At 48.9% G+C, this 25,976-nt stretch overlaps 2 protein-coding genes across 2 annotated transcripts in view; both read left to right on the top strand.

Annotated features, from left to right (window-relative positions):
• Nucleotides 1-1,303: 1,303 nt before the first annotated feature.
• Nucleotides 1,304-25,976, top strand: part of LOC144499965 (interleukin-1 receptor type 2-like) — a 1,647,203-nt gene continuing 1,622,530 nt past the window's right edge. The window contains exon 1 of the mRNA XM_078222706.1: nucleotides 1,304-1,591. The gene's annotated coding sequence lies outside the window, so the exon portion shown is untranslated. The remainder of the gene's footprint in view (nucleotides 1,592-25,976) is intronic.
• Nucleotides 5,197-25,976, top strand: part of LOC144499954 (uncharacterized) — a 63,830-nt gene continuing 43,050 nt past the window's right edge. Inside the window, exons 1-2 of the mRNA XM_078222677.1 lie at nucleotides 5,197-5,232; nucleotides 14,120-14,674. Of these exons, the coding sequence (XP_078078803.1) occupies nucleotides 14,274-14,674 (401 nt within the window). The 5' untranslated portion in view covers nucleotides 5,197-5,232; nucleotides 14,120-14,273. The remainder of the gene's footprint in view (nucleotides 5,233-14,119; nucleotides 14,675-25,976) is intronic.

The raw sequence follows: 25,976 nt of genomic DNA, 5'->3' as shown, positions 1-25,976 counted from the left end.
AGCACTGACCCTCTGACAGTGCGGCACTCCCTCAGTACTGACCCTCCGACAGTGCAGCTCGCCCTCAGTACAGACCCTCTGACAGTGCGGCACTCCCTCAGTACAGACCCTCTGACAGTGCGGCACTCCCTCAGTACTGACCCTCCGACAGTGCGGCACTCCCTCAGTACTGACCCTCTGACAGTGCGGCACTCCCTCAGCACTGACCCTCTGACAGTGCGGCACTCCCTCAGTACTGACCCTCTGACAGTGCGGCACTCCCTCAGCACTGACCCTCTGACAGTGCAGCACTCCCTCAGCACTGACCCTCTGACAGTGCGGCACTCCCTCAGTGCAGACCCTCTGACAGTGCGGCACTCTCAGAGGGTCAGTACTGACCCTCTGACAGTGCAGCTCTCCCTCAGTACAGACACTCTGACAGTGCAGCACTCCCTCAGTACTGACCCTCTGACAGTGCGGCACTCCCTCAGTACTGACCCTCTGACAGTGCAGCACTCCCTCAGCACTGACCCTCTGACAGTGCGGCACTCCCTCAGTACTGACTCTCTGACAGTGCGGCACTCCCTCAGTACTGACCCTCTGACAGTGCGGCACTCCCTCAGTACTGACCCTCTGACAGTGCGGCACTCCCTCAGTACAGACCCTCTGACAGTGCAGCACTCCCTCAGCACTGACCCTCTGACAGTGCGGCACTCCCTCAGTACTGACTCTCTGACAGTGCGGCACTCCCTCAGTACAGACCCTCTGACAGTGCAGCACTCCCTCAGTACTGACCCTCTGACAGTGCGGCACTCCCTCAGTACAGACCCTCTGACAGTGCAGCACTCCCTCAGCACTGACCCTCTGACAGTGCGGCACTCCCTCAGCACTGACCCTCTGACAGTGCGGCACTCCCTCAGTACTGACCCTCTGACAGTGCAGCACTCCCTCAGCACTGACCCTCTGACAGTGCGGCACTCCCTCAGCACTGACCCTCTGACAGTGCGGCACTCCCTCAATACTGACCCTCTGACAGTGCGGCACTCCCTCAGTACTGACCCTCTGACAGTGCAGCACTCCCTCAGTACTGACCCTCTGACAGTGCGGCACTCCCTCAATACAGACCCTCTGACAGTGCAGCACTCCCTCAGTACTGACCCTCTGACAGTGCGGCACTCCCTCAGCACTGACCCTCTGACAGTGCGGCACTCCCTCAGTACAGACCCTCTGAGAGTGCAGCACTCCCTCAGCACTGACCCTCTGACAGTGCGGCACTCCCTCAATACTGACCCTCTGACAGTGCGGCACTCCCTCAGTACTGACCCTCTGACAGTGCGGCACTCCCTCAGTACTGACCCTCTGACAGTGCGGCACTCCCTCAATACAGACCCTCTGACAGTGCAGCACTCCCTCAGTACTGACCCTCTGACAGTGCGGCACTCCCTCAGCACTGACCCTCTGACAGTACGGCACTCCCTCAGTACAGACCCTCTGACAGTGCAGCACTCCCTCAGCACTGACCCTCTGACAGTGCGGCACTCCCTCAATACTGACCCTCTGACAGTGCGGCACTCCCTCAGTACTGACCCTCTGACAGTGCAGCACTCCCTCAGTACTGACCCTCTGACAGTGCGGCACTCCCTCAATACTGACCCTCTGACAGTGCGGCACTCCCTCAGTACTGACCCTCTGACAGTGCGGCACTCCCTCAGTACTGACCCTCTGACAGTGCGGCACTCCCTCAGTACTGACCCTCTGACAGTGCGGCACTCCCTCAGTACTGACCCTCTGACAGTGCGGCACTCCCTCAGTACTGACCCTCTGACAGTGCGGCAGTCCCTCAGTACTGACCCTCTGACAGTGCGGCACTCCCTCAGTACTGACCCTTTGACAGTGCGGCAGTCCCTCAGTACTGACCCTCTGACAGTGCGGCAGTCCCTCAGTACTGACCCTCTGACAGTGCGGCACTCCCTCAGTACTGACCCTCTGACAGTGCGGCACTCCCTCAGTACTGACCCTCTGACAGTGCGGCAGTCCCTCAGTACTGACCCTCTGACAGTGCGGCACTCCCTCAGCACTGACCCTCTGACAGTGCGGCACTCCCTCAGTACTGACCCTCTGACAGTGCGGCAGTCCCTCAGTACTGACCCTCTGACAGTGCGGCACTCCCTCAGTACTGACCCTCTGACAGTGCGGCAGTCCCTCACAGCCTACCCTCTCAATTTGCACCCATTCAAATAATAATCTGCCTTCCCGTTGTTGCTTCCAAAGTGGATAACCTCCCATTCACCCACATTATACTGCATCTGCCCTGCAGATGCCCACACACTCAGCCTGTCCAAGTCACACTGAAGCATCTCTGGATCCTCCTCAGAGTTCACCCTTACACCCAACTTTCTACTATCTGCAAATTTAGAGATAATACATTCACTTGCCTCTTCCAAATCATTAATATATAATGTGAACAGTTGGGGTCCGAGCACAGCTCCCTGCGGAACCCCACTAGTCACTGACTGCCAATCAGAAAAAGACTCATTTATTTCAACTCTTTGCTTCCTATCTGCTAACCAGCTTTCTATCCATTGCAAGACTTTACCCGTAATCCCAGGTGCTTTAACTTGACGTCGTAGTTTGCCATGTGAGACCTTGTCGAAAGCCTTCTGAAAGTCTAAATAAACCACATCCACTGTTTCTCCTCGATCGACTACTAGATACATCCTTAAAAAATTCCAATAGATTCATCAAGCTTGATTTCCCTTTTGTAAATCCATGCTGACTCTGTCTGATTATACCACTGCCTTCCAAATGCCGAGTTATGAAATCCTTGATAATAGACTCCAGCAACTTCCCCAGTCCCGACGTTAGGCTCACTGGTCTATAGTTCCCTGTTTTCTCTCTTCCTCCCTTTTTGAATCGCGGGCTTACATTCGCTACCCTCCAATCTGTAGGAACTATTCCAGAGACCAGAGAGTTTTGGAAAATGACCACCAATTGGTCTATTATTTCTAGGGCCACTTCCTTAAGTACTTAAATTCTTCAAGATATTAACAGGAAAAGACAAAGATAAACTATTTCCACTGGTTGGAGATTCTAGAGCTGGGGAGCGGAGTGTAAATGTTAAAGTCAGACCATTTGGGAGAGATGTTAGGAAGCATTTCTACTCACAGAGGGTGGTAGAGACAAAGAACTGTCTTCCACAAGTTGATGCTGGAACAGTTGCTAATTTTTAATCTAATTTCAAATGTTAAGGAAAGGTATGAAGGGATATGGGCCAAAGGCAGGTATATGGAGTTCAGCCACAGATCAGCCATGATCTAATTAAATGGTGGAACAGGCTCGAGAGGCTGAATGGCCTACTCCTGTTCTTCTGTTCCAATGCTGCTGTCAAGCTAAAACAACATTCTGCCTGTCACAGAAATGAGTAATATGGTCAATGAATTTCAGTGTCACTGTAATGCTCAGTGTGTAGGCTGTACATTCCAAAGACTGGTGAATCAAAGAACAAAGAACAATACAGCACAGGAACAGGCCCTTCGGCCCTCCAAGCCCGCGCCGCTCCCCGGTCCAGGATTGAATCCTGAATCCAGGATCCCCGCCCAATTTTCCAGCCTATCTACATACTAATATCCTATCCACCGAGCTGTCCCTCACAGCTACGATGCTTTGTTCATTACAACCTATTAACTCACCCCCACCCCCCCATTCCAGACCATGTGATCTCCAGGGAGAGGCGAAAACCCAGAGTGAAAAACCCCAGGGCCAATATGGGGAAAAAAATCTGAGAAATTCCTCTCCGACCCCCTGAGGCGATCGAAACGAGTCCAGGAGATCACAATGGCCCTGATCGGGAAATGCTTCCCAACCCTAGTCATTTCCACTTCCACGAACACCATCTGAATTCCCTGCCCCCGAGACAGGTTCCCAACTATCCGCAGTCTCGCTCTGTACTGGCACCAGCAAGATGATCGTAGAATGAAGCCTTGAAACGAGAAACAAGGAACAATTAGCCCGCGCCGCTCCCTGGTCCAGACTAGACCACTCTTTTGTATCCCTCCATTCCCACTCCGTTCATATAGCTGTCTAGATAAGTCTTAAACGTTCCCAGTGTGTCCGCCTCCACCACCTTGCCCGGCAACACATTCCAGGCCCCCACGACCCTCTGTGTGAAATATGTCCTTCTGATATCTGTGTTAAACCTCCCCCCCTTCACCTTGAACCTATGACCCCTCGTGAACGTCACCACCGACCCGGGGAAAAGCTTCCCACCGTTCACCCTATCTATGCCTTTCATAATTTTATACACCTCTATTAAGTCTCCCCTCATCCTCCGTCTTTCCAAGGAGAACAACCCCAGTTTCCCCAATCTCTCCTCATAACCAAGCCCCTCCATACCAGGCAACATCCTGGTAAACATTATGGTAAACATCACATTAAACATCATGTCCTTTTGGCTGTTCACAAGCGGCAAAACATGCACAACTTGCACATACTAGAAGCTCCATATATTCACACACAGGGCCCTATCCTTTGCAGACAGAGGGAACATGTCCACACAATGCACCTTTTTCAATTGAACAAAAGTGTGGAGGTCAGCGATTCCCTGCTTCATTCATCATGGCGGTCCTGTCAGCAATCAATCAATCTGCCCAGTTTGAATTGAACCAAAAGTTTGCAGTTAACAGTTCTCTGGTGCATTTTCCATGGCAGCACCTCGACCAATCAGAGTCCACTTGCCAACCAATCAGCACACTCTTCCCATGTAGTATATATTGGTGTCTCCTTTACACTTGGTACTCTTGTGATTCTGTCCTGATGAGTGCAAGATGAGAAGCTTTGACAGTCTGTCTCTTTTTTCAGCAATATGGTTATTATATTTTTAATGAGTCTCAGGATTTGACCATTCCTGCATGTTCAGCATTTATTGGCTGGCCCTATTTGCTCCTGGTACTTGGTAAGGTTTCCCTCCATTGTTTCCCACTGGGAAACTTTCACAGGAGAAGCAGCTTAGGTACCGTTGATAGTTATATGAATTTTAAAAAGTTCAACAGGTTTTCCTTAAATTAAGGGGGCATGGAGATTAAAGTTTGTGGAAGTTTGCTCCAGTCCTTAAGTGTTCTTGGAAAAATGGAGTCAGCAACGGAAGAGGATGAGAGTTTGGTGCTTCCAGTACCACCCATACCGTCAATACCTGCAGCCTCATCAAACCCATCAGCACCAGAGGAATTGTGAAAAGGAAAATGGATTTAGTTGGGGGTGAGTTAGTGGGTGTTAACCTTAACAGTGATTAGTGGAAACTGCTCTATTAGTTATTACTGTTTTTGAGGATGTAGTTCCTTCCAAGGAGGGTGCATGGATTAACACAGGGTGAGGTACTGTTTGATGTGAACTGTTGTCTTTATTAGTCAGTCAGGACTCTCAAACAGCTTTACCTGTGCGGGCAGATCAGGCAGGCATTGGACATGCCCGAGAAGTTTGATATGATTCATTCTTTTACCTTCTGGGGTCAGATTTTTTAGTCCAATTGGAAATTAAAACAGGTCCCAGTACAAAGCCACTCATTGCTCAGTTAGAGTTAGTCATTTCTCATTCTGCTGTGCGCTGTTTGATGCACCCAGCCCTGGGTGGGAACACAATGGCTGCTGTGCGGGGGAGTGTAGGAAGCGGGGGGTTGGCTACACTGAGCTGTTGCCTCCGTTGAGGTGGGGTTTGGAAGTCAGGCCCATAACTTTGTGATTCCCCAGCAAAGGATTTGAGGATTCCCCAGTGAAGCGCTGGGGAATCCTTCCAGAAGGTTCTGAGGTAAGGGTTTACCGGCAATTATCCAGAAGCGTGAACTTCCTCTGGAGAATTGTGCAGGGCTGGGAACCATCCGACAAAGTGATTTAAATCACTGAGTTTGCATGGTTCTGCCAGTTTAACTCTGATAACAATTCTGAAAGAATTAGAAGGATAAAAGATCCCTTCAACTCCGGAGTAACTATACAGACACCCAGATCCAGCTTCATATGGGACACCCCACACCCCTCACCCAGGAGACTGACCACAGCACCCTCACCCCCGAACTGGCCCCTCCTCACCCAGCCCGACCTGACTCCCTATCCACCTTCAACTCTCCAATTCCCCCCACTTCCAGTCCCCCCCCCCCCACCCCTCACAACTGTCCCCATCAAACACTCCCAGGACAGGTATAGCACGGGGTTAGATACAGAGTAAAGCTCCCTCTACACTGTCCCCATCAAACACTCCCAGGACAGGTACAGCACGGGGTTAGATACAGAGTAAAGCTTTCTCTACACTGTCCCCATCAAACACTCCCATGACAGGTACAGAACGGGGTTAGATACAGAGTAAAGCTTTCTCTACACTGTCCCCATCAAACACTCCCATGACAGGTACAGAACGGGGTTAGATACAGAGTAAAGCTTTCTCTACACTGTCCCCATCAAACACTCCCATGACAGGTACAGCACGGGGTTAGATACAGAGTAAAGCTCCCTCTACACTGTCCCCATCAACACTCCCAGGACAGGTACAGCACGGGGTTAGATACAGAGTAAAGCTCCCTCTACACTGTCCCCCATCAAACACTCCCAGGACAGGTACAGAACGGGGTTAGATACAGAATGAAATTCCCTCAGCAAGTGTCCTAATACCGACCCTTGGGGAAGACCACGACAAACCTTCCTCCAGCTCGAGAAATATCCATTAACTGTAACTCCCCAAATCCAATTCAGCCAAATTTGTACCCTAGTTGCTACTGTCCCACTTATTCCCTGAGCTGTAACTTTTCTCACAAGTCTCTTGTGTAGCACTGTGTCGAATGCCTTAGGAAAGTTCCGGTACACCACATCAACAGCATTACCCTCATCGACTCTCTCTGTTACCTCCTCAAAAATCTTCCAAGATAGTTAAACTCGATATTCCCTTCAGAGACCCTTGCTGGCTTTTTCTAATGGACCTGACTTTTACTATGTGACTGTTAATTCAATCCTGAATTATTGTTTGTGAGGATGTTAAACTGATATTAAACTGACTGGTCTGTAATTGCTGCGCTTATCCAGGGTGTAACATTTGAAATTCTCAGCCTCTGGCATCTCTCCTGAGTCGAGAGAATTCTGGAAGAATATGGCCAACATCCCAGCAATTCCATTCTCACTTCCTTCAATATCCTTGGATCCATCTCATCCGGTCCCGGGGACTTGCCAACTTTCAGTTCCAACAGTCTATTGAATATTACCTCCTTTTCAATTTGAACCCTTCTAAGGACAGAGTTTCACCGTCTGTCACTATGTTCTAGGGGAGAATCTACCACCTTGGTAAAGACAGATGCAAAGTATTCATATAATATCTCAGCTTTACCCAAAGCCTCCATGTGTAAACCCCCTTTTTGGTCCATTTTCAGCTTACCCCTCTTTTTACCACCCTTTTACGATGCCTGTAGAAGACTTTGGGATTCTCCTTTATGTTCGCTGCCAGAAATTTGTTGAGTGTATTCAGGAGCAATTTCTCATTCAGTATGTGGATGGCCCGACTAGAGAGGGGGCAAAACTTGACCTCCTCTTGGGAAATAAGGAAGGGCAGGTGGCAGAAGTGTTAGTGAGGGATCACTTTGGGACCAGTGACCATAATTCTATTAGTTTTAAGATAGCTATGAAGAATGATAGGTCTGGCCCAAAAGTTAAAATTCTAAATTGGGGCAAGACCAATTTTGATGGTATCAGGCAGGAACTTTCAAACGTTGATTGGGAGAGTCTGTGGGAAGGCAAAGGGACATCTGGTAAGTGGGAGGCTTTCAAAAGTGTGTTAACCAGAGTTCAGGGTAAACACATTCCTCTTAGAGTGAAGGGCAAGGCTGGCAGAAGTAGGGAATGCTGGATGACTCAGGATATTGAGGACCTGGTCACAAAGAAGAAGGAGGCATATGACATGCGTAGGCAGCTGGGATCAAGTGGATCCCTTGAAGATTATAGAAGGTGTCGGAGTAGAGTTAAGAGAGAAATCAGGACAAAAAGGGACACAAGGTTGTTTTGGCAGATAAGACAAAGGAGAATCCAAAGAGCTTCTACAAATACATAAAGGGCAAAAGAGTAACTAGGGAGAGAGTAGGGTCTCTTAAACAAGGATCAACAAGGTCATCTATGGACGGATCCACAAGAGATGGGTGAGATCCTAAATGAATATTTCTCATTTAGTGTTGAGAAAGGCATGGATGTTAGGGAACTTAGAACATAGAAGAACATAGAAAAACTACAGCACAAACAGGCCCTTCGGCCCACAAGTTGTGCCGAACACATCCTTACCTTCTAGACCTACCTATCACCCTCCATCCTATTACGCTCCATGTACTCATCCAGGAGTCTCTTAAAAGACCCTATTGAGTTCACCTCCACCACCACTGATGGCAGCCGATTCCACTCGCCCACCACCCTCTGTGTGAAAAACTTACCCCTAACATCTCCCCTGTACCTACCCCCCAGCACCTTAAACCTGTGTCCTCTCGTAGCAGACATTTCCACCCTGGGAAAAAGCCTCTGAGAGTCCACCCGATCTATGCCTCTCAACATCTTATACACCTCTATTAGGTCTCCTCTCATCCTTCGTCTCTCCAAGGAGAAAAGACCGAGCTCCCTCAGCCTATCCTCATAAGGCATGCCACTCAATCCAGGCAACATCCTTGTAAATCGCCTCTGCACCCTTTCAATCATTTCCACATCCTTCCTGTAATGAGGCGACCAGAACTGAGCACAGTACTCCAAGTGAGGTCTGACGAGGGTCTTATATAGCTGCATCATTATCCCCGGACTCCTAAACTCAATCCCTCGATTGATAAAGGCCAGCACACCATACGCCTTCTTAACCACCTCCTCCACCTGCCCGATTTCAGAGTCCTATGGACCCGGACCCCAAGGTCCTTCTGATCCTCTACAGTACTAAGAGTCTTTCCCTTTATATTGTACTCCTTCATCCCATTGGACCTACCAAAATGGACCACGACGCATTTATCTGGGTTGAAGTCCATCTGCCACTTGTCCACCCAGTCTTGCATCCTATCTATGTCCCTCTGTAACTTCTGACATCCCTCCAGACTATCCACAACCCCACCAACCTTCGTGTCGTCGGCAAACTTACCAACCCATCCCTCCGCTTCCTCATCCAGGTCATTTATGAAAATGACAAACAGTAAGGGTCCCAGAACAGATCCCTGGGGCACACCACTGGTGACCGACCTCCATTTAGAAAAAGACCCATCTATACCCACTCTCTGCCTCCTTTGGGCAAGCCAGTTCTGGATCCACCGGGCAGCAGCCCCTTGGATCCCATGCCCTCTCACTTTTTCTAGAAGCCTTGCATGGGGGACCTTATCGAACGCCTTGCTAAAATCCATATAAACCACATCTACCGCCTTCCCTTCGTCAATGTGTTTAGTCACATTTTCGAAGAACTCCACCAGGCTCGTAAGGCACGATCTGCCCTTGACAAAGCCATGCTTAGTATTCTTGAGCATACTAAACCTCTCTAAATGCTCATATATCCTGTCCCTCAGGATCTTCTCCATCAGTTTACCAACCACTAAGGTTAGACTCACCGGTCGGCAATTACCTGGGCTATCCCTATTCCCCTTCTTGAAAATAGGAACCACTTGGGAAAATAAATATTGATGTTTTGAGGAGTGTACATATTACAGAGAAGGAGGTGCTGGAAGTCTTAAAGTTCATGAAATCCCTAGGACCTGATAAAGTGTATCCCAGAATATTGTGGGAGGCTGGGGAGGAAATTGTGGGTCCCCTGGCAGAGATATTTGATGTGGAGATGCCGGCGTTGGACTGGGGTAAGCACAGTAAGAAGTCTCACAACACCAGGATTTGAATCATTGATAGTCACAGGTGAGAAGCCTGAAAATTGGAGAGTGGCAAATGTTGTGCCTTTGTTTAAAAAGGGCTGCAGGGAAAATCCTGGGAACTACAGGCCAGTGAGCCTCACATCTGTGGTGGGCAAGTTGTTGGAAGGTATTCTGAGGGACAGGATCTACAGGCATTTAGAGATGCGAGGACTGATTAGGGACAGTCAGCATGGCTTTGTGAGTGGAAAATCATGTCCCACAAATTTGATTGAGTTTTGTTTGAAGGGGTAACCAAGAAGGTAGATGAGGGCAGTGCAGTTGATGTTGTCTACATGGACTTTAGCAAAGCCTTTGACAAGGTACCACGTGGTATGTTGTTGCATAAGGTTAAATGTCACAGGATCCAGGGTGAAGTAGCCAATTGGATACAAAATTGGCTTGATAACAGAAGACAGAGAGTGGTTGTAGAGGGTTGTTTTTCAAAGTGGAGGCTTGTAACCAGCGGCATGCCTCAGGGATCAGTGCTGGGCCCACTGTTATTTGTCATTTATATTAATGATTTGGATGAGAATTTAGGCATGGTTGGTAAGTTTGCATATGACGCCAAGATTGATGGCAGCATGGACAGTGAAAAAGGTTATGTCAGTTGCAACAGGATGTTGATCAATTGGGCTAGTGGGCTGACGAATGGCAGATGGAGTTTAATTTAGATAAATATGAGGTGATGCATTTTGGTAGATTGAACCAGGACAGGACTTACTCAGTTAATGGTAGGGCGTTGGGGAGAGTTACAGAACAAAGCGATCTAGGGGTGCAGGTTCATAGCTCCTTGAAAGTGGAGTCACAGGTGGACAGAGTGGTGAAGAAGGCATTCGGCATTCTTGGTTTCATTGGTCAGAACATTGAATACAGGAGTTGGGACGTCTTGTTGAAGTTGTACAAGACATTGGTAGGGCCACACTTGGAATACTGTACAGTTCTGGTCACCCTATTATAGAAAGGATATTATTAAACTAGAAAGAGTGCAGAAAAGATGGACTAGGATACCACTGGGACTTGATGGTTTGTGTTATAAGGAGAGGCTGGATAGACTGAGACTTTTTTCCCTGGAGCGTAGGAGGCTTAGGGGAGATCTTATCAAGGTCTATAAATAGACCTCGATAAAATAGGGGCATAGATAAGGTAGATAGTCAACATCTTTTCCCGAAGGTAGGGGCACGGTGGCACAGTGGTTAGCACTGCTGTGTCACAGTGCCAGGGACCCAGGTTCGATTCCCGGCTTGGGTCACTGTCTGTACAGAGTCTGCACATTCTCCTCATGCCTGTGTGGGTTTCCTCCAGGTGCCCTGGATTCCTCCCACAGTCCAAATATGTGCAGGTTAGGTGAGTTGGCCAGGCTAAATTTTCCCTCAGTGTACCTGACCAGGCTCCGGAGTGTGGTGACTAGGGGATTTTCACAGTAACTTCATTACAGTGTGAATGTAAGCCTACTTGTGACTAATAAATGAACTTTAGGGTAGTCTAAAATTAGACGGCATAGGTTTAAGATAAGAGGGGAGAGATATAAAAGGGTCCAGAGGGGCACCTATTTCACACAGAGGGTGGTGAGTGTCTGGAACAAGCTGCCAGAGATAGTAGGAGAGGCGGGTACAATTTTGTCTTTCAAAAAGCATTCAGACGGTATACATGGTAAGATGGGAAGAGAGGGATATGGGCCAAAGTGGGCAATTGGGACTAGCTTAGTGGTAAAACTGGGCAGCATGGACAAGTTGGGCTGAAGGGCCTGTTTCCGTGCTGTAAACTTTGATCACTCTATTTGCTTTATCAAAACCCCTGATGATTCTGAACGCCTCGATTATAATTCCCCTTCTCTGCTCTAAGGAGAACAATCCCAGCTTCTCCAGTCTCTCCACATTGATTTAGGTTGAGGCGGTGGCATCGTGCTATTGTCACTGGACCAGTAATACAGAGACCCAGGGTAATGGCTCTGGGAACCTGGGTTCGAATCCCACCACAGCAGATAAAATCTGGAAATAAACATCTAATGATGGATGTGAAACCATCGTGAAATCCCCATCTGGTTCACGAATGTCCTTTAGGGAAGGGAATCTGCCGTCCTTACCCGGTCTGGCCTACATGTGACTCCAGAGCCATAGCAATGTGGTTGACTCTGAAATGGGATGGGCTATAAATGCTGGCCCAGCCAGCGAACAAATCAACAGTCTTTTCTCATAACCTCACTTTGTTTCTCGAATGTACTTTTTCACCTCTCCTCTGAATCTTCTGTATTCCTCTTTGTTCTCAACTGTATTTTCTACCTGACGCCTGTCATAAACACACTTTTTCTTCCTTATCTTAATTTCTATCTCTGTTTTCATCCAGGGAGCTCTGGATTTGTACAAAGTTGCCAATAAGGCCAATCATCTTTGCAAACAGAAAGTACACACAGTTAAACAAAATAAGTGATAGTCATTTGCTCTTTCATTCCACAGGGCAATGCCCTGACCAGTCAGATTTAAGCTGCATGGTTAACTTGAACGATGTTGGGCAGTTAACTGTCAGTCACTGTCAACTGGTGCATTCATCATGTCAAGGCTTCTCCCAATCAGAATCCATCTGGACAGTGTAGAAGGAGGCCAGTCAGCCCATTGAGTCTGAATCAACCCTCTAACAGAGCATCCTACCCAGGCCCTATCCCCATATCCCCACATATTTATCCCTCTAATCCCTTAACCCACACATGCAGGGACACTAAGGGACAATTTAACATGGCGAATCCACCTAACCTGCATATCTTTGGACTGTTACTGGAAACCTGAGCGCCTGGAGGAAACCCACACATTTTGTTTAAGTTTTTTGTTGAAGTTTATGACTCCAACCAGTGAAGGGTTGACAAAGGGTCATCTGGACTCGAAACATCAGCTCTTTTCTCTCCTTACAGAAGCTGCCAGCCCTGCTGAAATATTCCAGCATTTTCTCTTCTGGTTTCAGATTCCAGCATCTGCAGTAATTTGCTTTTATCAAGGGTTTTCCACGGCTTCCATGGACTCCAGCTTTGCTGGGGCTCCTTGATGCCACACTCGGTCAAGTGTTGCCTTAATAACACAGGCAGTCACTCTCACTCACCTCTGGAATTCAGTTCTTTTGTCCATGTTTGGACCAAGCCTTCATATTGGAATGTCAGCGAACAGCAATTTGAGAAATTGGCTGTCCTCAGTTCATTGAGTGACAATCCCTGCGTCAATTTAATTTTCTTTAAATCTATCCACCAATGCAGTGACTGAGTCTGAGTAATCTGGGCGGGTCGATGATAAACATTTGGGCTGGAGAATTTTCATCCTCTTACATCAGAGTCCCAGAACAAACAAGATTCCGATCTCATTTCCAATCTCTCCCCCTCCCCTCGGCAACACAGTCAGAGGGTCAGTACTGAGGGAGTGCCGCACTGTCAGAGGATCAGTACTGAGGGAGTGCCGCACTGTCAGAGGGTCAGTACTGAGGGAGTGCCGCACTGTCAGAGGGTCAGTACTGAGGGAATGCCGCACTGTCAGAGAGTCAGTGCTGAGGGAGTGCTGCACTGTCAGAGGGTCAGTACTGAGGGAGTGCCGCACTGTCAGAGGGTCAGTACTGAGGGAGTGCTGCACTGTCAGAGGGTCAGTACTGAGGGAGTGCCGCACTGTCAGAGGGTCAGTACTGAGGGAGTGCCGCACTGTCAGAGGGTCAGTGCTGAGGGAGTGCCGCACTGTCAGAGGGTCAGTACTGAGAGAGTGCCGCACTGTCAGAGGGTCAGTACTGAGGGAGTGCCGCACTGTCAGAGGGTCAGCACTGAGGGAGTGCCGCACTGTCAGAGGGTCAGTACTGAGGGAGTGCCGCACTATCAGAGGGTCAGTACTGAGGGAATGCCGCACTGTCAGAGAGTCAGTGCTGAGGGAGCACCGCACTATCAGGGTTTGTCGTTTGAAGTGGGATGTTAATGTGAGGTGGTACTTCCATGCTCTGCTGCATGTTAAGCATCCCACGGACTGTATTGCAAGCACAGGAGTGGTCCTTCCCTTGGTCTCCTGGCCAGTATTTATCCCTGAGTCAGTATTTAGGAAGCTGATTATCTTGTTATTATTTTTGTGGGAACTTGCTGTGCACAAACTAGATTCTGCATTTCCTACATTCCAACAGTGATGACACCACAAAAATACCTGATTGGCTGTGAAGCATTTTGGCAATTCCTCAGGATGTGAAGGTGCTTTGGAAATGTAAGTTCGTTCTCCATGTGACCTGTGTCCTGCCTCTGTCTCTCTGCAGGTTCTCACATGTTGTGACATGTGTGTGCTGCAGTTGCAAAGCAGCCGAGCTCCGGGAATTCCAGCTCTGATCACTCGGCACCGGCACAGCCCCACCTGTTCCGGAGTCCAGCATGAATGAACTGCAGCACTGGGAGTGTGGAAAGGATTAAGAAATGACTCAGAGCTTGCTCCAGGGGAAGCGATTCTACTGTCGGGAATGGGCATTGCGCAAGTTACAGCATTGCCTGGACTGCTGTCCGAGCGGCCGGAGCAGTGGCATCCTGATCACTGGGGGTCCCGGCAGCGGCAAGACCGCCCTGTGCAGTGAGGTGCTGTGGCCAGTGTCCGAGCATGGCCAGAGATTTGACCTGTCCATCCGGACTATGGGACACCACTTCTGTCAGGCACAGGATGTGCGGACACTTTCGGTCAGTGCCTTTGTCCTGAGTCTGGTGGGACAGATTCGGAGGTGCCTGTTGGTACATGGATACAATGAGAAACTGCAGGAGGTGTCACTGCAAACAGTACTGGAACCCAGCGAGTGTGAAAAAAACCCAGATGAAACTTTCAAAAGGTAACGCAGATAAAAACCCCAATTAACATTTTGCAGTTTTGTTAGAATTTCCTTTACAAAATTGCTCAGATTCAGAACAAAAGAGCAATCACATCAGAGTCAGGCCCTTCGGGTGGGATGTCAGGAAGCACTTCCTCACACAAAGGGAAGGAAATCTGGAACTCTCCCCACTGGTCCCGGCTCCCCCCCACCTCCAGCCCCGACTAACCCCGCCCCTCCTCCTACCCTGCTGCTCCCTGGCCCTGGTCCCCTCCCCCCCAGTAAAATGGCGAAGGATCAGTTGGAAATTTCAGAACTTTTTTGTTAGCTCGCCTCATTAAGGATTGTGGAACAAAGGAAGAGGGAATTAGAGGTTAGCCAGGACTTGACTCAACGACTGTGCAAACTGGAGGCTCTCGATAGTCTCTCTGTTCCGCTGTAAAGCTGCTCCGTATTCTCTGGTCAAATCTCTGTCCGCATTAACTCTGTGTCAGACTGTAGTTGAACTGCCAGCCAGCTGCTTGGAGCATCAGAAACGGGAATCAAACATGACCTGGTACAGCGGGCCTTGCCACCTTTCACAATGTTTGGAATATTTTGGCCTCTGTCTGATGCTGAACCTTGCTGTCATATTTGACCCTGAGATGAGATTTGGGGTGGAATTTTCTCAAGGAAACTGAGTTTCACAACGGTGAGAGGTACCGGAGCGATCCATGCCAGTCTGTCAGGAATGCTCCGCACCGCAGTCATCCCGCATTCACTCAGTTTTTGGGAATTTTTTTTTATTCATTCGTGGGACATGAGCATCGCTGACTGGCCAGCATTTATTGCCCATCCCTCGTTGCCCTTGAGAAGGTGATGAGCTAGCTTCCAGTGAGTGGTGAATTCCGTGCCAGAACGGGGGTGTCCAAGATACGCCGTGAACCCAGCTGCAGAGCGCTCAGGCGCTGTTTCACAAGGGCGTCCCCTTGCACAGTGCATTCCTCCCTCCCCCCACGGAAAACAAGACCCCCATCGGCAGCATGTTCCCCCAACCCCTTCCCAACATGGGTCACCAGCAGTGGGGCCATCCCAATGAGTTCCCTTGCATGACCCCAACATGTCGCCCTCATCGTGACCCCAATGTTATGACCCCCACATGACCCCCAATATGCCCTTCCATCATTACCCCTTCATGCTCCATCTCTGCATCATCCCCCCTGCCTAGCCGTCCCCATCATAGTCCCCACTCAGGCCTCAACCCCTTGGCACTGTCCCTGGCACACCAGCAGTGCCCACCTGGCATTGCCAGGAGTGCCAGGTGGGCATTGCCAGGGTGTCTGGTGGATATTGCCAGGTGGGCATTGCCCAATGGCCATCCCTGACCATCTGGGGGGGGTTTAATGTCCTCTGAGGCCCCCATCCCGGTCATTGTGCCTGAAATACTGATTTTTGCCCGTGTAACATCCTGCTGGAGAGGTGGGAACATTCCGGGAGTTGGGGGGGGGCGCGGGGATTGACCGCGTGCCAAACTCACTAATGAGACTGAAATTGAGTCAATTTCATGTTAATCAGCCTCGGTGCGATCTGGTCTGCGACAGTAGAATGGGACTGGGACGACTGCCATTTTTAGGCCCGTGCACTATTTCCCGGGATTGGAATATCGCCCGATCACATATCTGAGCCATCATTAACACCACCTACTTCCCACACTGTAACATCCCCCCACTTCACCTACCGTATCCTTATTCACACCCTTGTAACCTCCAGAATTCAGTGCTCTCATGGCTGGACACCTATTTCACACCTTCAGAATTTCCAATTCATCCAAAACTCTGCTGCCTGTGTGCTAACTCATGCCAGCTCCCAATCCCCTATCACTTCCCGCGCTCACTGACTCACACTGGCACCCAGTGCAACACCTCGGCCTTGTTTTTAAACCCTTCCACAGCCTCATCCCATCAGGAAGGGTGGGTCCCACTTAGGAGGGAGTGGGGGTCCTCACTCAGTCTGGGGGAGGTGGGGGTGGGGCGCTCACTCAGTCTGGAGGAGGGGGTGGGGTCCTCACTCAGCCTGGGGGAGGTGGGGGTGGGGCGCTCACTCAGTCTGGAGGAGGGGGTGGGGTCCTCACTCAGCCTGGGGGTGGGGGGATCCCCTCTCAGTGGAGAGGGGATTGTCTTTGCTCATTTTGAGATTTACTCTTGCTTTGTTTGGTTTTATCTTTCCTGTTCAGTTTTTGGAAGATTGTTACTGAGTTGGGGGAAGGTGAGGTTTAATCAAACTTTAAGCTATTGCCCACTGATCTGTTCATGGGAAGCAAAGTTTGCACAGTGGAATGTGTGAGGATGCGTGGATTTCCACTTAGTCTGTGAATTAGGATGTGTTCAGACTCAGTGCTGAGTCACGGTTTCTCAGGGTGTGTCGATCTGACTAGAAAAACCAGTCTCTGTCTCAGAAAAGGTGTGTGTAGTGAGTGTGCGAGATTGTTACACACGCAGTGATATGAGTCCCGGGAGCAGTATTGCAACACGGATTACACACTGTCCTCTTACACACTCCAGTTCCAGCACCTCCTGTTAATCTCCAGGTCCTGTATCGAGAGGCAGTTCCACTTTACATCCCTGATTTCACCTGGCAACTCTGAAAGGGTGAAGCAATTAGTTGAAAGTGCCCTCACAGTCATTCTGTCGACCGTCAAACCTGAGCACAGCAAACACCCACAGACAACAATACAATCAATTTCCAGAGAACACAGTGTTTGATGGGGACAGTGTAGAGGGAGCTTTACTCTGTATCTAACCCCGTGCTGTACCTGTCCTGGGAGTGTTTGATGGGGGACAGTGTAGAGGGAGCTTTACTCTGTATCTAACCCCGTGCTGTACCTGTCCTGGGAGTGTTTGATGGGGACAGTGTAGAGGGAGCTTTACTCTGTATCTAACCCCGTGCTGTACCTGTCCAGGGAGTGTTTGATGGGGACAGTGACGAGAGAGCTTTACTCTGTATCTAACCACGTGCTGTACCTGTCCTGGGAGTGTTTGATGGGGACAGTGTAGAGGGAGCTTTACTCTGTATCTAACCCCGTGCTGTACCTGTCCTGGGAGTGTTTGATGGGGACAGTGTAGAGGGAGCTTTACTCTGTATCTAACTCCGTGCTGTACCTGTCCTGGGAGTGTTTGATGGGGGACAGTGTAGAGGGAGCTTTACTCTGTATCTAACCCCGTGCTGTACCTGTCCAGGGAGTGTTTGATGGGGACAGTGTAGAGGGAGCTTTACTCTGTATCTAACCCCGTGCTGTACCTGTCCTGGGAGTGTTTGATGGGGGACAGTGTAGAGGGAGCTTTACTCTGTATCTAACCCCGTGCTGTCCCTGTCCTGGGAGTGTTTGATGGGGGACAGTGTAGAGGGAGCTTTACTCTGTATCTAACCCTGTGCTGTACCTGTCCTGGGAGTGTTTGATGGGGGACAGTGTAGAGGGAGCTTTACTCTGTATCTAACCCCGTGCTGTCCCTGTCCTGGGAGTGTTTGATGGGGGACAGTGGAGAGGGAGCTTTACTCTGTATCGAACCCCGTGCTGTCCCTGTCCTGGGAGTGTTTGATGGGAGGGACAGTGTAGAGGGAGCTTTACTCTGTATCTAACCCTGTTGCTGTCCCTGTCCTGGGAATGTTGGAGTGGTGGATGCAGTGTTTGACCCTGTATAAACTGAATACAGAGGGGAGGAATGTGAGGAATGTGGAATCTGTTTGTTGGGCACATTCCAGAGTTGGATCAATCTGATTCTTGCTTTGAGCTTGGGGTACTTACCTGATTCTTAGTGTGATGGAATTTTGCAGCATAGAAAGAGGCCGTTCAGCCCATTCTCTCTGCGCCAGCCATGAAACACCGAGCTACCCTAATCCCAATTTCCACCCCTTGCTCTGTATTCTTGTATGCTGTGACGTTCCAAGAGGAATTGTGTTTCTTTCACCCTTTCAGGCAGTGAGTTCCAGAATCTCACCACAATCTGGGTGGAAAAAGTTTTCCTCAAATCCCCTCCAAATCTCCTGCTCCTGACCTTAAATCTCTGCCCCTTGGTTATTGACTCCCCTACTCAGGGGAAAAGTTTCTTGCTAACAATCCTATTTATGCCCATCATAATATTTTACTCGAACAGGTTCCCCCTCAGCCTTCTCTGTTCTAAATAAAACAACCCCAGACTATTCAGCCTCTTCATAACTGAACCGCTCCATCCCAGGCAACATCCTGGTGAATCTCCTCTGCACACTCTCTAGTGCAATCACATCCTTCCAATGTCCCTCCTTACTGTGTGCTTGGGATATTTTCCTGTGTTTAACTCGGGATATTTTCCTGTGTTTAACTTGGGATATTTTCCTGTGTTTAACTCGGGATATTTTCCTATGTTTAATTCGGGATATTTAGTTGTTCTAACAAGTCCAGACAGGCACTTGCTCCTTTACTAAGGCCCCATCTACCTGGTGTTGGCCAGGTGCACACTGTGGTACAGATTTGCCTCAATCCTCTCTTTCCACACACAAATCCTCACAGGAACATAGTAATTAGAAGCAGAAGTCGGCAAATTCAGCCCCTCGAGCCTGCTCCGCCATTCAATCAGATCATGGCTGATCTCTCCCTGGTTTCAGATCCACCTCCCCACCTGTTCCCCATCTCCCTCTTTTCCTTTTTTTATTAGAAATACATTTATCTCCTTCTTGAAACCATTCAATGATTCAGACTCCACCGCGCTCTGGGGCAGCGAGTTCCACAAATTCACCACCCTCTGCGAGAAGAAAGATAGAGGATAGGAGCAGGAGGAGGCCATTCGGCCCTTCGAGCCTGCTCCGCCATTCATCACGATCATGGCTGATCATCCAACTCAATAGCCTAATCCTGCTTTCTCCCCATAACCTTTGATCCCATTCGCTCCAAGTGCTATATCCAGCCGCCCCTTGAATACATTCAATGTTTTGGCATCAACTACTTCCTGTGGTAATGAATTCCACAGGCTCACCACTCTTTGGGTGAAGAAATGTCTCCTCACCTCCGTCCTAAATGGCCTACCCCGAATCCTCAGACTGTGACTCCTGGTTCTGGACTCCCCCACCATCGGGAATATCCTCCCTGCATCTACCCTGTCTAGTCCTGTTAGAATTTTATAAGTCTCTATGAGATCCCCCCTCATTTGCCTGAACTCCAGTGAAAACAATCCTAACCCAGTCAATCTCTCCTCATACATCAGTTCCGCCATCCCTGGGATCAGCCTGGTAAACCTTCGCTGCACTCCCTCGAGAGCAAGAACATCCTTTCTCAGAAAAGGAGATCAAAACTGCACACAATACTCTAGGTGTGGCCTCACCAAGGCCCTGTATAATTGCAACAACAGTAAGAAATCTCACAACACCAGGTTAAAGTCCAACAGGTTTATTTGGTAGCAAAAGCCACTAGCTTTCGGAGCGCTGCTCCTTCGTCAGGTAAGTGGGAGTACCTGACGAAGGAGCAGCGCTCCGAAAGCTAGTGGCTTTTGCTACCAAATAAACCTGTTGGACTTTAACCTGGTGTTGTGAGACTTCTTAGTGTGTTTACCCCAGTCCAATGCCGGCATCTCCACATCATAATTGCAACAAGACATCCCTGCTCCTGTACTCGAAACCTCTCGCAATGAAGGCTAACATGCCATGTGCCTTCTTTACCGCCTGCTGCACCTGCATGTTTACCTTCAGTGACTGGTGCACAAGGACACCCAGGTCCCGCTGCACACTCCCCTCTCCCAATTTACACCCATTCAGGTAGTAATCTGCCGCCTTGTTTTTGCTTCCAAAGTGAATAACCTCACACTTCTCCAAATTATACTGCATCTGCCATTGATTAGCCCACTCACCCAACCTGTCCAGATCATTCTGAAGGATCTCTGCATCCTCGTCACAGTTCACCTCCCACCCAACTTGGTATCATCTGCAAACTTTTAGATATTACATTTTGTTCCCTCATCCAAATCATTAATATATATTGTGAATAGCTGGGGTCCCAGCACCGATCCCTGTGGCACCCCACGAGTTACTGCCTGCCAATTTGAAAAGCACCCATTAATTCCTACTCTTTGTTTCCTCTCTGCCAACCAGTTTTCTATCCATCTCAATACACTGCCCCCAATCCCATACGCTTTAATCTTGCACAATAATCTTTTCTGCGGGACTTTGTCAAACGCTTTCTGAAAGTCCAAATATACCACATCGACTGGCTCCCCCTTGTCAACTCTACTAGTTACATCTTCAAACAATTCCAACAGATTTGTCAAGCATGATTTCCCCTTCATAAATCCATGCTGACTCTGTCTGATCCTGCCACTGCTTTCTAAATACTCTGCTATAAAGTCCTTGATAATGGATTTGAGAATTTTCCCCACAACCGATGTTATGTTTACTGGTCTATAATTCCGTTTTCTTTCTACCTCCATTTTTGAATATTGGAGTGACATTCGCTACCCTCCAATCTGCAGGGACTGTTCCAGAGTCTATAGAATCCTGGAAGATGACCACCAATGCATCCACTATTTCTAGAGCCACTTCCTTCAGTATTCTGGGATGTAGATTATCAGGCCCTGGGGATTTATCCACCTTTAATCCCATCAGTTTGCCCAACACCATTTCTTTACTGATATTGATCTCCCTCAGTTCTTCCCTTTTACTAAATCTTGCATTCTCCAACATTTCTGGCATCTGATTTGTGTCCTCTCTTGTGAAGTAGTTCCTCCTCATCTCAGTTTTAAATCTACCGCCTCTCAACCCGTAACCTCTTAGAAACATAGAAACGTAGAAAACTACAGCACAAAACAGGCCCTTTGGCCCCACAAGTTGTGCCGAACATATTTAGGCCTACCTATAACCCTCCATCCTATTAAGTCCCATGTACTCATCCAGGAGTTTCTTAAAAGACCCTATTGAGTTTGCCTCCACCACCACTGACGGCAGCCGATTCCACTCGCCCACCACCCTCTGTGTGAAAAACTTCCCCCTAACATCTCCCCTGCACCTCATTAGTGACAGACAGCATGGTTTTGTAAGAGGGAGGTCGTGCCTTACAAATTTGGTGGAGTTTTTTGAGGAAGTGACAAAAACGGTTGATGAAGGAAGGGCCGTGGATGTCGTCTATATGGATTTCAGTAAGGCATTTGACAAAGTCCCACATGGCAGGTTGGTTAAGAAGGGATACAAGGTTCACCATGGTAGGCTTCTGCAGAAAATGCAGATGTATGGGATTGGGGGTGATCTAGGAAATTGGATCAGGAATTGGCTAGCGGATAGGAAACAGAGGGTGGTGGTTGATAGTAAATATTCATCATGGAGTGCGGTTACAAGTGGTGTACCTCAGGGATCTGTTTTGGGGCCACTGCTGTTTGTAATATTTATTAATGATCTGGATGAGGGTATAGTTGGGTGGATTAGCAAATTTGCTGATGACACCAAAGTCGGTGGTGTGGTAGACAGTGAGGAAGGGTGTCGTAGTTTGCAGGAAGACTTAGACAGGTTGCAAAGTTGGGCCGAGAGGTGGCGGATGGAGTTTAATGCGGAGAAGTGTGAGGTAATTCACTTTGGTAGGAATAACAGATGTGTTGAGTATAGGGCTAACGGGAGGACTTTGAATAGTGTGGAGGAGCAGAGGGATCTAGGTGTATGTGTGCATAGATCCCTGAAAGTTGGGAATCAAGTGGATAAGGTTGTTAAGAAGGCATATGGTGTCTTGGCGTTTATTGGTAGGGGGATTGAATTTAGGAGTCGTAGCGTTATGTTGCAACTGTACACAACTCTGGTGCGGCCGCACTTGGAGTACTGTGTGCAGTTCTGGTCCCCACATTACAGGAAGGATGTGGAGGCTTTGGAGAGGGTGCAGAGGAGGTTTACCAGGATGTTGCCTGGTATGGAGGGGAGATCCTATGAGGAGAGGCTGAGGGATTTGGGATTGTTTTCGCTGGAAAGGCGGCGGCTAAGAGGGGATCTTATTGAAACATATAAGATGATTAGAGGTTTAGATAGGGTGGATAGTGATAGCCTTTTTCCTCTGATGGAGAAATCCAGCACGAGGGGGCATGGCTTTAAATTGAGGGGGGGTAGTTATAGAACCGATGTCAGGGGTAGGTTCTTTACCCAGAGGGTGGTGAGGGATTGGAATGCCCTGCCAGCATCAGTAGTAAATGCGCCTAGTTTGGGGGCGTTTAAGAGATCCGTAGATAGGTTCATGGACGAAAAGAAATTGGTTTAGGTTGGAGGGTCACAGTTTTTTTTTAACTGGTCGGTGCAACATCGTGGGCCGAAGGGCCTGTTCTGCGCTGTAATGTTCTATATACATGGATTTTAGTAAGGCGTTTGATAAGGTCCCCCATGGTCGGCTTATGATGAAAGTGAGGAGGTGTGGGATAGAGGGAAAGTTGGCCGATTGGATAGGTAACTGGCTGTCTGACCGAAGACAGAGGGTGGTGGTCGATGGAAAATTTTCGGATTGGAGGCAGGTTGCTAGCGGTGTGCCGCAGGGATCAGTGCTTGGTCCTCTGCTCTTTGTGATTTTTATTAATGACTTAGAGGAGGGGGCTGAAGGGTGGATCAGTAAATTTGCTGATGACACCAAGATTGGTGGAGTAGTGGATGAGGTGGAGGGCTGTTGTAGGCTGCAAAGAGACATAGATAGGATGCAAAGCTGGGCTGAAAAATGGCAAATGGAGTTTAACCCTGATAAATGTGAGGTGATTCATTTTGGTAGGACAAATTTAAATGTGGATTACAGGGTCAAAGGTAGGGTTCTGAAGACTGTGGAGGAACAGAGAGATCTTGGGGTCCATATCCACAGATCTCTAAAGGTTGCCAGTCAAGTGGATAGAGCTGTGAAGAAGGCCTATAGTGTGTTAGCTTTTATTAACAGGGGGTTGGAGTTTAAGAGCCGTGGGGTTATGCTGCAACTGTACAGGACCTTGGTGAGACCACATTTGGAATATTGTGTGCAGTTCTGGTCACCTCACTATAAGAAGGATGTGGAAGCGCTGGAAAGAGTGCAGAGGAGATTTACCAGGATGCTGCCTGGTTTGGAGGGTAGGTCATATGAGGAAAGGTTGAGGGAGCTAGGGCTGTTCTCTCTGGAGCGGAGGAGGCTGAGGGGAGACTTAATAGAGGTGTATAAAATGATGAAGGGGATAGATAGAGTGAACGTTCAAAGACTATTTCCTCGGGTGGATGGAGCTATTACAAGGGGGCATAACTATAGGGTTCGTGGTGGGAGATACAGGACGGATATCAGAGGTAGGTTCTTTACGCAGAGAGTGGTTGGGGTGTGGAATGGACTGCCTGCAGTGATAGTGGAGTCAGACACTTTAGAAACATTTAAGCGGTTATTGGATAGGCACATGGAGCACACCAGGATGATAGGGAGTGGGATAGCTTGATCTTGGTTTCAGATAATGCTCGGCACAACATCGTGGGCCGAAGGGCCTGTTCTGTGCTGTACTGTTCTATGTTCTATGTTCTAAGGAGAAGTGGCTAGATGGATGGAGAACTGGCTTGGCCATAGGAGACAGAGGGTAGTGGTCGAAGGGTCTTTTTCTGGCTGGAGGTCTGTGACCAGTGGTGTTCCGCAGGGCTCTGTACTGGGACCTCTGCTATTTGTGATATATATATAAATGATTTGGAAGAAGGTGTAACTGGTGTAATCAGCAAGTTTGCGGATGACACGAAGATGGCTGGACTTGCGGATAGCAAAGAGCATTGTCGGGCAATACAGCAGGATATAGATAGGCTGGAAAATTGGGCGGAGAGGTGGCAGATGGAGTTTAATCCGGATAAATGCGAAGTGATGCACTTTGGAAAAAATAATGTAGGGAGGAGTTATACAATAAATGGCAGAGTCATCAGGAGTATAGAAACACAGAGGGACCTAGGTGTGCAAGTCCACAAATCCTTGAAGGTGGCAACACAGGTGGAGAAGGTGGTGAAGAAGGCATATGGTATGCTTGCCTTTATAGGACGGGGTATAGAGTATAAAAGCTGGAGTCTGATGATGCAGCTGTATAGAACGCTGGTTAGGCCACATTTGGAGTACTGCGTCCAGTTCTGGTCGCCGCACTACCAGAAGGACGTGGAGGCGTTAGAGAGAGTGCAGAGAAGGTTTACCAGGATGTTGCCTGGTATGGAGGGTCTTAGCTATGAGGAGAGATTGGGTAAACTGGGGTTGTTCTCCCTGGAAAGACGGAGAATGAGGGGAGATCTAATAGAGGTGTACAAGATTATGAAGGGTATAGATAGGGTGAACGGTGGGAAGCTTTTTCCCAGATCAGAAGTGACGTTCACGAGGGGTCACGGGCTCAAGGTGAGAGGGGCGAAGTATAACTCAGATATTAGAGGGACGTTTTTTACACAGAGGGTGGTGGGGGCCTGGAATGCGCTGCCAAGTAGGGTGGTGGAGGCAGGCACGCTGACATCGTTTAAGACTTACTTGGATAGTCACATGAGCAGCCTGGGAATGGAGGGATACAATCGATTGGTCTAGTTGGACCAAGGAGCGGCACAGGCTTGGAGGGCCGAAGGGCCTGTTTCCTGTGCTGTACTGTTCTTTGTTCTTTGTACCTACCCCCCAGCACCTTAAACCTGTGTCCTCTCGTAGCAGCCATTTCCACCCTGGGAAAAAGCCTCTGAGAGTCCACCCGATCTATGCCTCTCAACATCTTATATACCTCGATTAGGTCTCCTCTCATCCTACGTCTCTCCAAGGAGAAAAGAACGAGCTCCCTCAGTCTATCCTCATAAGGCATGCCACTCAATCCAGGCAACATCCTTGTAAATCGCCTCTGCACTCTTTCAAACTTTTCCACATCCTTCCTGTAATGAAGCGACCAGAACTGAGCACAGTACTCCAAGTGGGGTCTGACAAGGGTCTTATATAGCTGCATCATTATCCCTGGACTCCTAAACTCAATCCCTCGATTGATAAAGGCCAGCACACCATACGCCTTCTTAACCACCTCCTCCACCTACCGATTGTAGAGTCCTATGGACTCGGACCCCAAGGTCCTTCTGGCCCTCCACAGTACTAAGAGTCTTTCCCTTTATATTGTACTCCTTCATCCCATTTGACCTGCCAAGTGGACCACTACGCATTTATCTGGGTTGAAGTCCATCTGCCACTTCTCCGCCCAGTCTTGCATCCTATCTATGTCCCTCTGTAACTTCCGACATCCCTCCAGACTATCCACAACCCCACCAACCTTCGTGTCGTCGGCAAACTTACCAACCCATCCCTCCACTTCCTCATCCAGGTCATTTATGAAAATGACAAACAGCAAGGGTCCCAGAACAGATCCCTGGGGTACAC

This window comes from Mustelus asterias, chromosome 10 (genome assembly GCF_964213995.1).
Source record: "Mustelus asterias chromosome 10, sMusAst1.hap1.1, whole genome shotgun sequence".
Classification (NCBI taxonomy): domain Eukaryota; kingdom Metazoa; phylum Chordata; class Chondrichthyes; order Carcharhiniformes; family Triakidae; genus Mustelus; species Mustelus asterias.
The sequence above is the reverse complement of the archived record's forward strand: the minus strand, read 5'-3'. Positions and strand labels throughout refer to the sequence as shown.